This window comes from Filicampus tigris, chromosome 9 (assembly GCF_054856515.1).
Source record: "Filicampus tigris isolate MCC_2025a chromosome 9, RoL_Ftig_1.0, whole genome shotgun sequence".
NCBI classification, from domain to species: Eukaryota; Metazoa; Chordata; class Actinopteri; order Syngnathiformes; family Syngnathidae; genus Filicampus; species Filicampus tigris.
Window position 1 is genome coordinate 8,432,501 of NC_141225.1, and position 13,971 is coordinate 8,446,471.

At 40.4% G+C, this 13,971-nt stretch overlaps 1 protein-coding gene across 2 annotated transcripts in view; it reads right to left on the minus strand.

Annotated features, from left to right (window-relative positions):
• Positions 1–718: 718 nt before the first annotated feature.
• Positions 719–13,971, minus strand: part of sema3fa (sema domain, immunoglobulin domain (Ig), short basic domain, secreted, (semaphorin) 3Fa) — a 68,250-nt gene continuing 54,997 nt past the window's right edge. For both annotated transcript variants that reach the window (XM_086039915.1, XM_086039913.1), the window contains 9 exons: positions 11,589–11,658; positions 10,922–11,066; positions 8,979–9,201; positions 7,684–7,772; positions 7,558–7,599; positions 7,324–7,481; positions 6,172–6,239; positions 5,158–5,291; positions 719–4,487 (listed from right to left, as the gene is read on the minus strand). In XM_086039915.1, coding sequence (XP_085896041.1) covers positions 4,047–4,487; positions 5,158–5,291; positions 6,172–6,239; positions 7,324–7,481; positions 7,558–7,599; positions 7,684–7,772; positions 8,979–9,201; positions 10,922–11,066; positions 11,589–11,658 — 1,370 coding nt within the window. In that variant the 3' untranslated portion in view covers positions 719–4,046. The remainder of the gene's footprint in view (positions 4,488–5,157; positions 5,292–6,171; positions 6,240–7,323; positions 7,482–7,557; positions 7,600–7,683; positions 7,773–8,978; positions 9,202–10,921; positions 11,067–11,588; positions 11,659–13,971) is intronic.

Consider the following 13,971-nt stretch of genomic DNA (forward strand, 5'->3'; position numbering starts at 1 on the left):
TGTCTGTGTTTGTGTGTGCACGCGACACACCTCACTTTCACATTTTTTTTTTCTGTGGTCTGCTTTTTATTGAGAAACTGTTTTTCTTATTGAAACCTGTTTGAAACCTTAACTCAAGATTGATCCTCTAATTTGAATTCCACACCCTGGCATGAAACCTTAATATGAAACCTTAACATTTGCTTCAAGCCCTGATCGGAAAGCTCAACCTCAGGTTTGAGATCCTAACTTCAAACCAAACCCTGGCTTGAAAGACCAATTGGAAATGCTAACTGTAATTTGACACTCTAATATTTGCAACCCTATCTTTCTCTTGAAATCCTCATTTGCAGTTCGAACCATGGTTTCCAACCATCCGTCCATCCATTATCCAAACCGCGTATCCTTACGAGGATCACCGGATGCTGGAGCCTATCCCACGTGTCTTCGGACACTGTGAGGCAGACGTGCTCACGAAGTCGACTACCGTAGTTTCAAACTACTATCAGTCTATTTTTAAAAACAAATATGAAAACCTAATTTGGTCCCCAACCTACTTTGAAACCATACTTTGCACCACAAACTTGGCTTGAAATTCTAATTTGAAACCAAAATGTTCAAATTGAGATTTGAGACCCAAACCGTTATATGGGACCCTAATTTGAAGAGCAAACCCTAACTTCCAATCCTATTCTCACCAAAGAAGAAACACAGGATTTGTTATTATAAAATATAGAGCTTTTATTTATTAGTCAGCAACACTGATGGGCAAGAAGTTTTTTTTTTTTTTTTTTTTTTTACAAGTCATTATAACAAGTGTGCATCCTATTGATGTCATTTTTGCACCAATGACCCCGAGGGACGTCTGCAAAAACACAAGAAATGAGATTTCAAATATAAGTACAATCTGGACTCCAACACCCTCTTAAAAAAAAGCAGAGTCCATATTTATTCTTTTTTTTTTCTTTGATATTTCTATATTCCCACAATGAGAAAGACATTCAACAACATCCACAGGAACAAAGCCTCTTTTTAGACAAACACTGTTTACATACACTGTACATGCCATGCACCACGGAAAGACACCCTGTCAAAATTGCTGTGGTTGTACCTTTTCTATGAACATGCCGTCCCACCCACTGATGGTGTATGAACGAATCAAAGATGAATGAATCGTAACTCTGACATAATCGGGATTTAGTGAAACCAAATGTGAAAACGTCAGGAATGCAGAGTTGAACTTGTGTGAACTCTTACAAATAAAATGGAAGCAACCCATATCAAATTGCACTGTCTCCCTTTTCATGACCATATATGTGTGAGTATGTGTGCGTAGGGTCAAACGTGTGTAAGCTTGTGCATGTGTGGGTGCACTTGTGTGTGTGAGAGTGCTCGTGTTAAAGTGCGCCTGTGACTGTGTACGTGTGTGTGAGCATGCGTTAGCACATGATTGTGTGCGTGTGAGTGAATGCGTGTTTGTGCGAGTGTGTATACTTTTGCAAGTGTGTGTTTGAACAACCGTGTATGTGTCACTGCACTTGTGTGTGCTTGTCTGTAGTTCATGTGCATTTGTGTGCGTGTGTAGTCCTTGTCAAACCGCCCCCGTTTCGTGACCATATTGCATGTACCGCAGATCCCACATGGACAACATTGTTAGGACAGATGGCGGTTCCAACTACAGTACAGGAAGCATGGAAATGTGGAACTTGCAGCGAGTCTTTTTGTGCAGCAAGTCGATCTTTTCAGGACACTTGTCACAAAGTTGGATGCTGATACAGTAATTGCCCCAAATATGAAAGGAAGATGAACGCTTCAGAGGGAATTAAGGAGCCTCAAAAGTACACAAAGGATCTAGAGCTATGGAAAACCTTTGACCAACACCCCCTTTAACAGACGTCTCCCAATACTTTGTTGTCTGTGTTGGTAGACAGAAGGTGCTTTGTTTTTATTATGTACAGATTTACTCAAGAATAGCTGCCTGCTGGAATCTGCATTTTGGAGATGAGATTCTCATGTTTGTGTTGCTAAAAGACTGCTTCTCCCTCAGTACAATGATCACACACTGAAGATACAGTACGTGCATCTTTAGATGGAAAGATAACTAAAGCAGGTGACACATACCAATAATCGGCCCGCCTATTTCCGATCAAAATCAGCAAAGGCCTGATTATTGGATGCCTGTACGGGATTATCATGAGTGATTATCCTGTGGTGTGGGGTGTGTCAAGAATGAATTTCTCGGAAAATGATTGTGGTTGACAATCGTGAATGTTAAATCTGTTCACAAATGACAATTCCTTATGCATGTGGTTAGATTGCAAATGGCGAAAATGTATTGGTCATCTCGAGTACCACACATACGATATACAGTTCTGAGAAAAATTAAGAGACCTGTATTGCAAGATGAAAGAAAGAAGAGAAACATTAGTGGACTTCAAAATCAAGGATGGACTTTGGGACCAATACTGCTTGTTGTGCTTTTGTCCTAATCTTATAGACCAGTGATTCTCAGAGTGTTGTACTACTAGTACCACTTTTGGTACGTGGGCTCACCCTACAATGCCTCCCCATTCCTCGCTCAACTGTCAATCAAACACTCTAAAAACAGTTGGGTTGAAAATAACACAATTTGGGGTCAAAAATGGACCGAGACACAAATTGGGTCAATTTGACCCATTTTCTTGCATTGTTTTGTACAAAACAGCTCCTTTTTTGTGTACAAAACTACCCATGTTTGGGTTGTTTTCTGCAAAAACAAGAAAGTTGGGTAAAATTGACCCAAGTTGTGGGTCGATCCATTTTTTACCCCAAATTGTGTTATTTTCAACCCAACTGTTTTTTGAGTGCATATGACTTCTTTTAGCATCTTTGTTAGGCCTACCCAAAACTACAGCCTCCAGTGGCTGGAACGTATTCCACCGGCTCATTTTGGGGCTGTGTATCACTGGGCACCACCCCCCAAAAAACCTGGAAAACTGAAATGGTGAAAAAATTGAGTACTACATAGTTTTCTTTTTTCTTTCTCTTGTTTTTTGCATATTCAAACATGTACAGGTATATTGTTTTTAGAAACAAATATTTGAATTCACTATACAGAGTTAAGAACTGCTTGTTTTTAAACTTTGATCGAGATGCATTTTTAATCTAGCTTTTGTAATACATTTCAATTTAATCATTTACGTTTTTTCCTCCCATATTTTAAGTGTTAATGTTCAAACTCTGTATATTATATAGGTGTTGTATATGTTACAATGCCTTGTGATAATATTAAATATACTCTGTCTCGTTTTTCATGAACAATTAGGCCTACTATGCTACTGTATTTTTATGTCAATGGTGGCACTTGGCGTGCTAAAGTGTTTTCTTTTAGGTGGTACTTGGTGTACAAAGTTTGAGTATGACTAATATGACAGACGTTAGAAAATGGCATACTGATTCTTTGCATTTCAATGAAGATTTGTTGGCAAATGCAAATAATTTTGCAGTGGCCTCTCAATTTTTTTCCAGCGCTGTATAATGTATGCTAGCAGTAAGAACACACTTTTGTTTGCTGTTTTTTCCAATGCCGTGTGGGGTCTCTCACATTTAAAAAAAACGGTACATGTGCACCAGTTTGATGATTCCGGAAAAATTTGGCCAGGCATTGGAACATGAAGACGTGTTCATTTGCGTGGTCCTGAAAAATGCTCTTTTTGTGCCGCCTTTGAACAGCTTTCGAGAGGAGCGTTCTAGTCCAAGTTCCACTTCTCAGTTCTCGTCCATGCGTGGATGCTCCCAAAACACCAAACATAAAAAAAGACATCCTCAACATAATACACATTGTCAGTAACACTAACCAGAACATTATAAGAATAACAACAGCAACCTATTCACAAAAAAAAATGTTTTTTTCCCTAGATAGGTACAAAGAATTACTTTTTACAACCTACAATAAATATTGTGTTTCATCCAAGAGTTTGTGTCTTTTCTGCTGTATTGCGTCCGTTATGAGTCACTCCTCAACACTGGAGAAATAGTGAAGCGTTTAGGGAGGTGTGGTAGACTCGCTGTTGGTCGTTTCCGGCTCCTCATGTCTCCGCTGGGCTCGTCTCATCGTCGCGATGCCGGCGGTTGCGCGGCTTCTTCTGCTCCTTCAGCTCCTTCAGGCTCTTGGTTTTGCCATCCCCCAGACCACCGCCGCCGTCCCCCAGCTGCCAGTAGTCCTGGCAGTACTGGTTGATCAGGCCCATCTCCGGCTGGCTCAGGATAGTCAGCAGGTCCTTGTACTGGCCGGCGCTCGGCGTCCAGGCGCTGGACTGCAGCGGTGCCAGGGATAAGGAAGGCGCGCCTGTCTCCACGAGGACGTTGTTGACGGTGCGGCTGGAGAGCACAACCATCTGCAGCTTGACCAGTGTGTGCTTGAAGTTCTTCTCCGTGGACGTGCACTGGTAGATGCCACTGTCTGACGGCTGCAGGGAGCGGATCAGGAGGCCCTGGTCCGTCTTCAGGATGCGGCCCTCGGACCGAATCTGTGAGGGGGGGTTGAGATATACGGTGACGATTCATTTGAACTCTCTGGACCCTACACTCTAAAAACAGTTGGGTTAAAAATAACACAATTTTGGGTCAAAAAAGGACCGATCCACTACTTGGATCAATTTGAACCAACTTTCTGGGTTGTTTTCGCAGAAAACAACACCAAATATGGGTAGTTTTGTACAAAACAACCCCAAAATCTGTGCTGTTTTGTACAAAACAACGCAAGAAGGTGGGTCAAATTGACCCAATTTGGGGATTTGTCAATTTTTGACCCAACTATTTTTAATAGTGCGATTCATGACAGCATCTCAACTCCTCTCTGAGCGTAACAGTACGGCACTATTAGTCATTCTATGCAGAGGATAAAGAGTATATGACTGTGAGCACTGTTATAATGTCTGTCTACATGTTGTTGGTGAAACATTTGTGTTCCAAGCACTGCAACATAGATGTGAATTAGTGATGAGAATAACTATACAGTATTTGTATTGTTTCCCCTGTAAAGCCTATCCCCAGATATTTGCTAAAAATGTACATATTAGCATTTTTGTGCTCTTTCTGAAATGCCCTAAGATGTGACAAGATGCTGCCAAAGTAAAAAAACAAATAAGCAAACAAATCATTGGAGTAATAATAATTACAAAAAAAAATAGTAATCACCTCTTTCCTTCTGTCACTGTTCTCTTTCTGAAGATGCCACTTGAGAGAAACATGGGGGGACCTGGCCTGGCACTCCAAGAATGTGGTGCTGCCCTCCACGCCATATTGAACTGTCTCCAGAGTATTCTTATTGGCTGTTAAAACAAACAATGTAGGGAGTGGTAGATATATATTATAATAAATGAGAGTAATCATATTTTTTAAAATAAGTATATAAGAAAATAAGTGGTTCCTCTTGGAAAATGGAGACCTCTGCCAAAATATTTAGCATGTAAAGTGCAGATCAGACAAGGCAACCTGTGCAAACTATTTGCGGTTTAGAAGTATATACCACTGGTCAAACGTTTCCAACATGTCAATGTATCACTGTGTTTGGGATAAATTGGCAAACCATGGTTGTCCTCAAGATTTTCTTCCTATCCATGATATAATGGCTTAATTTGTGACTTATTACACTATTTTTTGTGCTGTTTCAATGTCAGTGAGTAAAGGTCTACCCCAATATAGTGACCTAATGTATCCCACAAACGCATCAACAACCGATAGGCACTAGAAAAGCATGATGCATTGTCCCAATACTGACAAGTACTTTTGTGTATTAATTTTGTAACTTAAACTCACCTTAAAACAATATAATACTACATGTACAATTTACTAACCTGTTCAATATTTATTACGGAAGGTCCAACCTCTGATGTTGAGTCAACAATTGTAATTATGCAATAATGTCATTAATTGTATTTTTAAAAAAAAAGGAATCCTGGATTCCTGGGCAATGAACTTGAAATAATCAATTTAATTGCTTTGTGTTCAACTAAACAGGCTCAAATTTCACCCTGAGTAAGAACATTCGTGAATAATTTGATATAAGATCATCATAATTTGAGTATGTATGCTTTTTGTGACATTTTTGTTTGGTGGTGGGCCATGTGGCTCCATAGGTTGGAAAGCACTGGTGCACTGTATGTGTTGTACAAGTGTATGTGCATGTTGAATGTTTTTTTCTATGCTCACCATTAGAGTTGTAACCTCTGCATTGGCGGATGGGGTTGCCGTACTTGACATCCTGACGACGGCTGCGTCTAAAAGGATCAAAAATAGAAAGTCCGCTAAGAATTTGACATCAACTCAAGTTAAACACAGTGGTACATTGATCTACCATGAATACGTTTTAGCCTTCGCCAAAAATAACCCAAAAAAATCAATAAAAATGTATAGCACTTCACTGTATTGCACTTCATCAAAACATACAATTATAACATGAATAAATACAACATAAAGAACCTTTTTTTGCTTCAATTCAATGGAAATTGTACTACTCCTTTGGGTATGCGTGCCTTGGCCAACTGGATGCAGTATAATACAGACATACAACCATACATTAAGGTGACAGTCACAAATGCGGAATGTCACATGACCAAAGGCGGACAACGTGCAATAAAATGGTTTGAACCCGAACTTTCTAATTCTGATAATAGTTTGAACCCGAAATTTTTAGTTCTGTACCATTGACAGCCTCATACAAAATCATGAAATGATTCAGGAAACGCCACCCCTGCAGAGAACGCGTATTTCAGCTGAGTGTTTTTCCCCCTTCGAGCTCTCTAACAGAAGCTAAACAATTGTTTTCGTTATTGTTTGCTTGTGCTTGGTAAATACCATTTTCACTTTCTATTCAAATCAATCGAATCTGTTGAATCTCTCCTGTTTGTAACAAGAGGCGCAAAATTGTATTTTTCACATAAGATTGTACTTTCTAAAAACCTAAAGTAATAATGTAATTAAATAAAGTTGAGCAGTTTTTGATGCATTTTATACACATATTGTGCTGCTCCTTCTGGTGTGCTTTCCTGGGCCAGCTGGGGGCAGTATAATACAGACACACATATACATGAAGATACATGTAGGCGGTCACAGGTTTTTAGTAAGTTAGTAAAATTCTACATAGAGGGTGAAGAATATGGCATTGTAAGTGCACTCCATATTATCTGTCTACATGTGTTGCTGCATTGTTTACATCAAAATGTCAGTTACTTAAAGATATGTTTACGGTGTTTTGCATTGTTTGTTAGCATTCAAATAAACTGACTTATCTAAAGCAAAGTAAACTCGTAAGTTGAAGTACCACGGAACATTTGTACACATTCGCATCTTAACCGACCGCACCTCTTCTGCGACGCCGAGTATCTGGAGCAGGATTTTCCATCCCAGGCGCAGTACGGGTCCCGAGCCAGACAGCAGTCGGCGCACACCTCGCCATACACGTCGCAGCGGTGAAGCGCCAGGTGGGTCACTCCAAGTACCGACGCCACGTACAGTTGTTGCTTTTGAAGGAAGAAATGTCCATTTAGTGACACGTTCTGCATCTCTGTCGCCTTGTGAGACGTTCCAACGACTTACTCGCTTGGATGATATCTTCATGGTGGTGATCGGGGTGGGAACCTGCCGAAAAACAAGGAAGGAATTACATTTTCGCACCTCAAACATTAAATCTAAAGACGGCGATACATGACTGAGGCGACAAACCTTAAAGACCTCCACTTCCTCCAAAACTAGCTCCTCGGTCTGAAGGTCGTCTCGTGGCAACACGATCACCTTTTGCACCGTCCCGCGATCTGGCCAACACAAGATGAAGATAATATTCAGTCCTTGAAATTCTCATCAAATTTTGACGCCAACCATCATTTAGAAGGCACAGGCTAAAATGCTAATTAGTTGTCCATCTGTCTACAGCTGCTTCTAATAATTAGAATCTTTCTTCTCATTGTGGCTTACCTTGAAATTTGCCCAGAATAGCTGCTTTAAACCAAAACGCCAGACTTGCATTTTAATTTCTTTCATGGATCCTTGAAGCGGAAATCAACCCAAACACATTTTTTCCCCCAAGAATATGTTCCCAGCAGGCGCACTAGTTGAAACACAGCATTCTGATTAATCTTGCGTTCAAGCAATATGAGTTAAGCAGCAAAATCCACCCCTTATTAGCCATGTCAGGGGGTGGCCATTTTGTCACTTCTGTGGATTGAAAATGAAATCACAACTGCTCAGGGCTCAGGTAATGACCAATCACGGCTCAGCTTCAGAAAACAGGTCAGCCGTGATTGGTATTTACGTGAGCCCTGAGCAGTTGTGATGTCATTTTCAGTCCACAGAAGTGACAAAATGGCCGCCCCAGAGATGGCTAGAAACGTGTGGATTATAACTCTTTTTCCACAAACGTAATATTTATCAGAATGCCTTGTTTCAACTAGTGGGCTTGCATAGAACATAATCTTGAAAAAAAATATGTTTGAGTTGACTTTCCTCTTTAAGGCTTTTTCGTGCTTCCTGTTAAGCTAGGCCTGATCCCCTAATTTCATATGGAAAAGTCAAACTAGTGTCTCATACTAATACTTTCCAGGGCGCAATACTGAGTGAGTTCTTGGGGGTGATGGGTGCATATACACCTGTACACACCTAAAATAAACTCAAGCTTGAACTTGGACTTTGACTTCAAATCTCAACTCTGGTTTCAAACCCTAATTTGAAACCCTAATTTGAAACCCTGAACTGAAAATGAAACCCTTTGTTTTCAAACCCCAATTTAAAACCCTAACCCTCCATTGAAACATTAACATTGACTTGAAAGCTCACAACTGTAATTTGAAACCTTAACTTTAAACTCTCATTTGCTTGTGAATGTTGAATTTGTAGTCATGCTGAAGCTGCCAAAAAGGCCATGCATTAGAATAATAATAATTTAATAATAAGTTTGGGCACTAATAAATACTGCTACTACTACTAATAAAATGTGGAAGATGTCTGTGCGCATTTCCACCGACCTGTGCCCAGGAAGAGGACCTCGTAGCTTCCGTCGGCGGCCGTCACTTGGTCGACAGCGATGGTGGTGAACTCGTAGTCCACGTTGGTCCGGACCACCAGGGGCCGCTTGTGTACCGGGTACACGGCGTTGTGCATGGTGGGGTGGTTCCTCATAAAGTTTATCACCTCGTCCGGGTAATCCTTGGTTGATTTCATGTTGGGGGTGAACGTGCCTCCGGGACACTGTGTTCACAAATGACACGTGACGGTTTAAAGAGACCATATGTAATGGTTTGGCTGTAAAATAAAAAGCTTTCAAACTCATTTTGATCTTACGCTGGCCTGTAATAAGCAGGAAAAACATTGCCGATGTTGCCCTGGCGACACTGGATCGTCAATTTTTAGGATGTGATATTGGCAGACCATCCTGTACACTTCTTATGTTTGACGGTACGAACATTTGTGCTAAAATGCTTAAATTTGTGAGCTGAGTTTGAGGAACACTAAAGATGGCAGTTTAGTTACTGTTTGGCACATTAGTTTAGCTTCTTTAGCTCCTATAGTCATGTCTTTGTGGTTTCAGTTTTGTCGGGATGGATTTACACAGCAAGTTCAAGTGACCAGTTCCGGGTTAATGCCTCCATCCATTTTATACCCCATGTACATTTCAACGGACTACCAACTTTCCAAAATCCTACACACACCCAAAATGACAATGGGAATTTATTAATTTGATTGTTCAGATTTTTGCAATTGTATCTATATTTTATTAATCTTTTTATTCTTAAAACTTTTCAAAAAACGTTATTTACATTGTCATTATGTAGTGTTCTGCGTATGGCATTTTGAGAAAAATAAATAATTCATTCCATTTTGGAAAAAGGCGTAAAAAGTGAAGACTTTGCAAGCGTCAAATCTAGGCAATGACTACACGGAAGTACATAATATATTAATATTACAAATATTAAATGTTACATAGCATTTAGTTGGCCTGGCCTGGGTCTTCCTTCTAATGATGTAAAATATCCATAGGCCACTTTTCAGAATTATTTTGGTTATTTAATGATGGATATATCTTTATTGTAGCATATTTAAAACATATTTAATTGTTTGGTCTTTCACTGCAGTTTAGATTTCCATTGGGTGTTTTTCCTTAATTGCTGGAAAGGAAATTAATGTTTGCTCCTAACACAAGGGCATTATTCTCTTTGTGGGGAGTGGTAGAGAACCATGTAATTAACATTGTATAACTCTAGGGGGAGCCCCAGAGCCAAGAAACAAAACTATTACTGTTAACTGCGGTTTGAACATAACACAAATTGGACAAGTCATCCATCCATTTTGAATACCGCATATCTCTATTAGGGTTGGGGGAACTGGAACTGATCCCAGCTGACTTTGGGCAGTTGGTGGGATGCAAAATGCCTGGACTGGTCTCCAGCCAGCCACACGGCACATATAGACAAACATTCACACGCACAGATTAAAGATTAGATATCCCAAATCAAGGCAAGGACAAACAAACAAACAAAAAACAAAAAACAAAAAAACAAACAAAAAAACAAATAAACTGCTTGTTCTTTGTCTGCCAAGATATTTCTGTAAGAAATCTTGCCAGGTCAGAACTCTCTGTCCTATAGGTCATTTTGCTCAATACATTTCTCATTCCATTGCCTTTTGTATCGTTGTTTGTTTGTTTTTAAAACTGTTTTTGCAGTGTATGGAACATTTTGTGTCTTCAATGAGCCTAACACGGGTGTTTTTGGAAGACCACCCAGGAAGGCCGGAGCTGATATTCGAACGTCAAACATCTGAACAGTGAGGTAGAAGTGCAAACCACGATGCTGCACAAATTGGACTTTATAAACAAAAGGACGATGACTGTAGGAGCGGTATCAAAACATTCTGGCTGTTGCTCTGTTGTGTAGTTTTCATTGACACTGTCTGACAGGTAATCACTCACAGTGCCAGGTCTAGGGTAAGGAATCTTCCCCGTGTAGGCCACCCACTGGTAGTTGGGTCCTTCCTTGTGGGCGAAAGGACCATTGAAGACCATGCGGATGTCTGCCATAGAGTAGACGCACACCGCGGAGCCTTTAAACACAGATCTGGACGGGAGAACAAGCCAGTGAGTGCCGAGATAATGACAGAGGGCGCCGCATGCGACGGCTAGAATCTTCTTCCCAGGAAACACAAACATACTCTCAGAACCAAGAGCCGTCTGACACACTGACATAGAAAAACGCCCACACGCTGCCGAAGTGTGGCCACAAGCACGGGGCTCTCTATGCTGTGTTTGTGTCTCGCGCGCCTCCATGATTAGCAGTGCTTTTATCATCCTGGTTTAAACATGTCTGGGGACACACCACGGCATTATTTCCTGCCAGTATCTAAATCTTACATGTTTGGCTGTGCTGCGTTTTCCCCCTCAAATAAGGACAACCTGCAATCAGGCCTGACCTGCCGGGATTCTGCCACTTGTCTGTTTCATCTTTTGCAAAAGCAGTCACGATTAAGATCAGGGGATGTCGTTGATATGTTCTCAGCTATGGGCATGTGAAGCCCTTTGAGACTTTCTTGTGATTAAGGGCTATGTAAATACATTTGACTTGACTTGACAAGATACTCACCCTGAAACTGAGAAGACTCCGTAGATGACAGGATTCTTGGTGTCCTGTGTCGGCTGGATGTAAACATCCCCTGGAAAGGCAAATAAAGTACTTATGAATTGTTTGTCGCAGCATTGGAGGAAATATGATGAAATGAAAGAATGCTCCAAATTTCAAAGGTGAGTATATGATCTATAGTACATCAACATTCATAAATGAACCTATTCTATCTTGAGTTAAGGAAAAACTCGCTTATTTTTTGTAGCATGCAAAAAAACGTATTTTTTGTGGCTAACTACTGTCTGTGTAAGATATTTATTGTACTGTTGTGTCTCTTTTTTAACTAAGACAAAAAATGGTGACTGTTAGAAATGGGCGTTATCTGTATAGGGCCCATACCGGCCTTAAGGTAAGGTATCGGTTACACATGGAGGCTGCCGATACCAGCCACCGATAATTAGGGGCAAAAAATAAATAAATCTGCCATTGAGTCCTCCTCTGCAGTAGTTGGCGCTAACAATCAGGCAGTTTGACACATCGGCGAATCATCATTGCGTCAGAAAGTCTTTGATCACAATATTTTGTCAGTGTGTTAAATAATTTGTTGGAATACATCAAAAGTACAAGACGTACCGGTGCTCGGTATCAGTGAATACTCAGAGTGAATACTCGTACTGGTATCGGTCTGAAAAAAGTGGTATTAAACATCCATAGTTACTGTCAACCATTAACAAAACCCCCAAAAAACCCTCACCAAACTAATTGACCCCTCAACCAAACGTCCGCGGAAAAAAGCAGTAGGTTTAAGTTCCGCATACACACTTGTTCACTCACTCCACTCTTAGCCTATGACTCAATCAGACAATCTAAGATACGTTAAGAGTCAAAATAAATTAGATTTGTGATGGACAGTCAGTGGGAGAAGATAGACAAGATGTCATCCTATTTGTTGTGGTTGCTTAAGTTCACAACAGTTTTGCCAAACTAAAATTAAAACCAGTGGAATCTCTAACGACAGCTGAGCGGAAAATCAGTAAACCCGTCGATGACCTCCAGTTCATGTTGTCACCGCGTGGATCCAGCGGTTTCAGGTCAGTAAACACTGAAGCGTGTTCTAGTCAATAAATTCAGCTAACTGCTACGTGGCATGGAATTTTGCACCAGTACGGGGTGGCCCAGGAGCATCGGCACCATCCATGTAACACCTGTGCAGTCAAATGTTCTTTGTTTTCAGCAAGATTTCATCATCATCATCATCATCATCATCATCATCAGAATATTACTAAGTAATGCTGCAGCACAAGATGTTTGGTCAGACCTTGTGAAGCTGAGCTGAGAGCTGTCATCAAACTTTACGGCCATGCTCCGTCCACATGTTGTGACAAAAACTTGAATCCCTCCAAATTTTGCATTGTCCATCATTCATCAAGTATATGTGGTTTAAATTTGAACACCATCAGACAAATCACTAGGATAATTTTACTTTGAAGCACCCCTGGAAATGGCCTAAATAACCTTAAAATGTCAGTTTCAAACCAAAATGGCTGACATCATGATTGTTTCTTGAGACTCATATGAGTCTACCTATGATAGGCATGTCTGCCAAAGTTCATGCTGCTTAAGTGAAACTGGCTTCTGCAGATGATTTTTTTTCATAATCTCAAGGACAATTTACCTTTGAGTGATCCCTGAAAATAACCCGAAATTGTTCCTTCTAACCAAAATGGCAAACTTCCTGTTCTTTTCTGGGAATAGCTTCTGGAGCCTTTTAATATGTCTACTTGAGATAGACAGGCCTCCAAAACAAATACGCTGCTTACTACAACAGGCATCCGTGGCTGAATTTACAAAGAATTCCTAAGATCAATTGTTTTTTTAAAGGACACCTGGAAATGGTAAAATGACCCTTAAAATGTCCGTTTCAAACCAAACTGGCACACTTACTGTGGTTCCAGGTTCTTATGATAGAAAGACACATTAAACTGGCTTTGGCTAAATTTGCAAAATAATCTCTAGGTCAAGTTTGTGTTTGAAGGAACCCAGAAATTTGACCTTAAAATGGGTGCTTCAAACCAAAATGGCAGACTTCCTACATGTTTCCTGGCATGGCTTCCTGAGACCATTTTATGGGTCTACTCATGAATTTGTTGTGGCTAAGTTAAACCAGTTCTGGGGTGGTGAATTTTCAAACTTCCAGGGGATCGCTACCAAGCCAATTGTTTGGGGTCAGGAATCGATTTGAAGATGATATAAATAACATACAGCAATTGGGGGGGTGTACAAGTGAAAAATGTAGATGCATATTTTGTTGTTCTGAATTTGTACCCCTAAAACTGATCCCAATATGATCTGTGGCACATGTAGAGATTTAAGAGTCAAAGGTTACCAGAACCTCAACGGGATC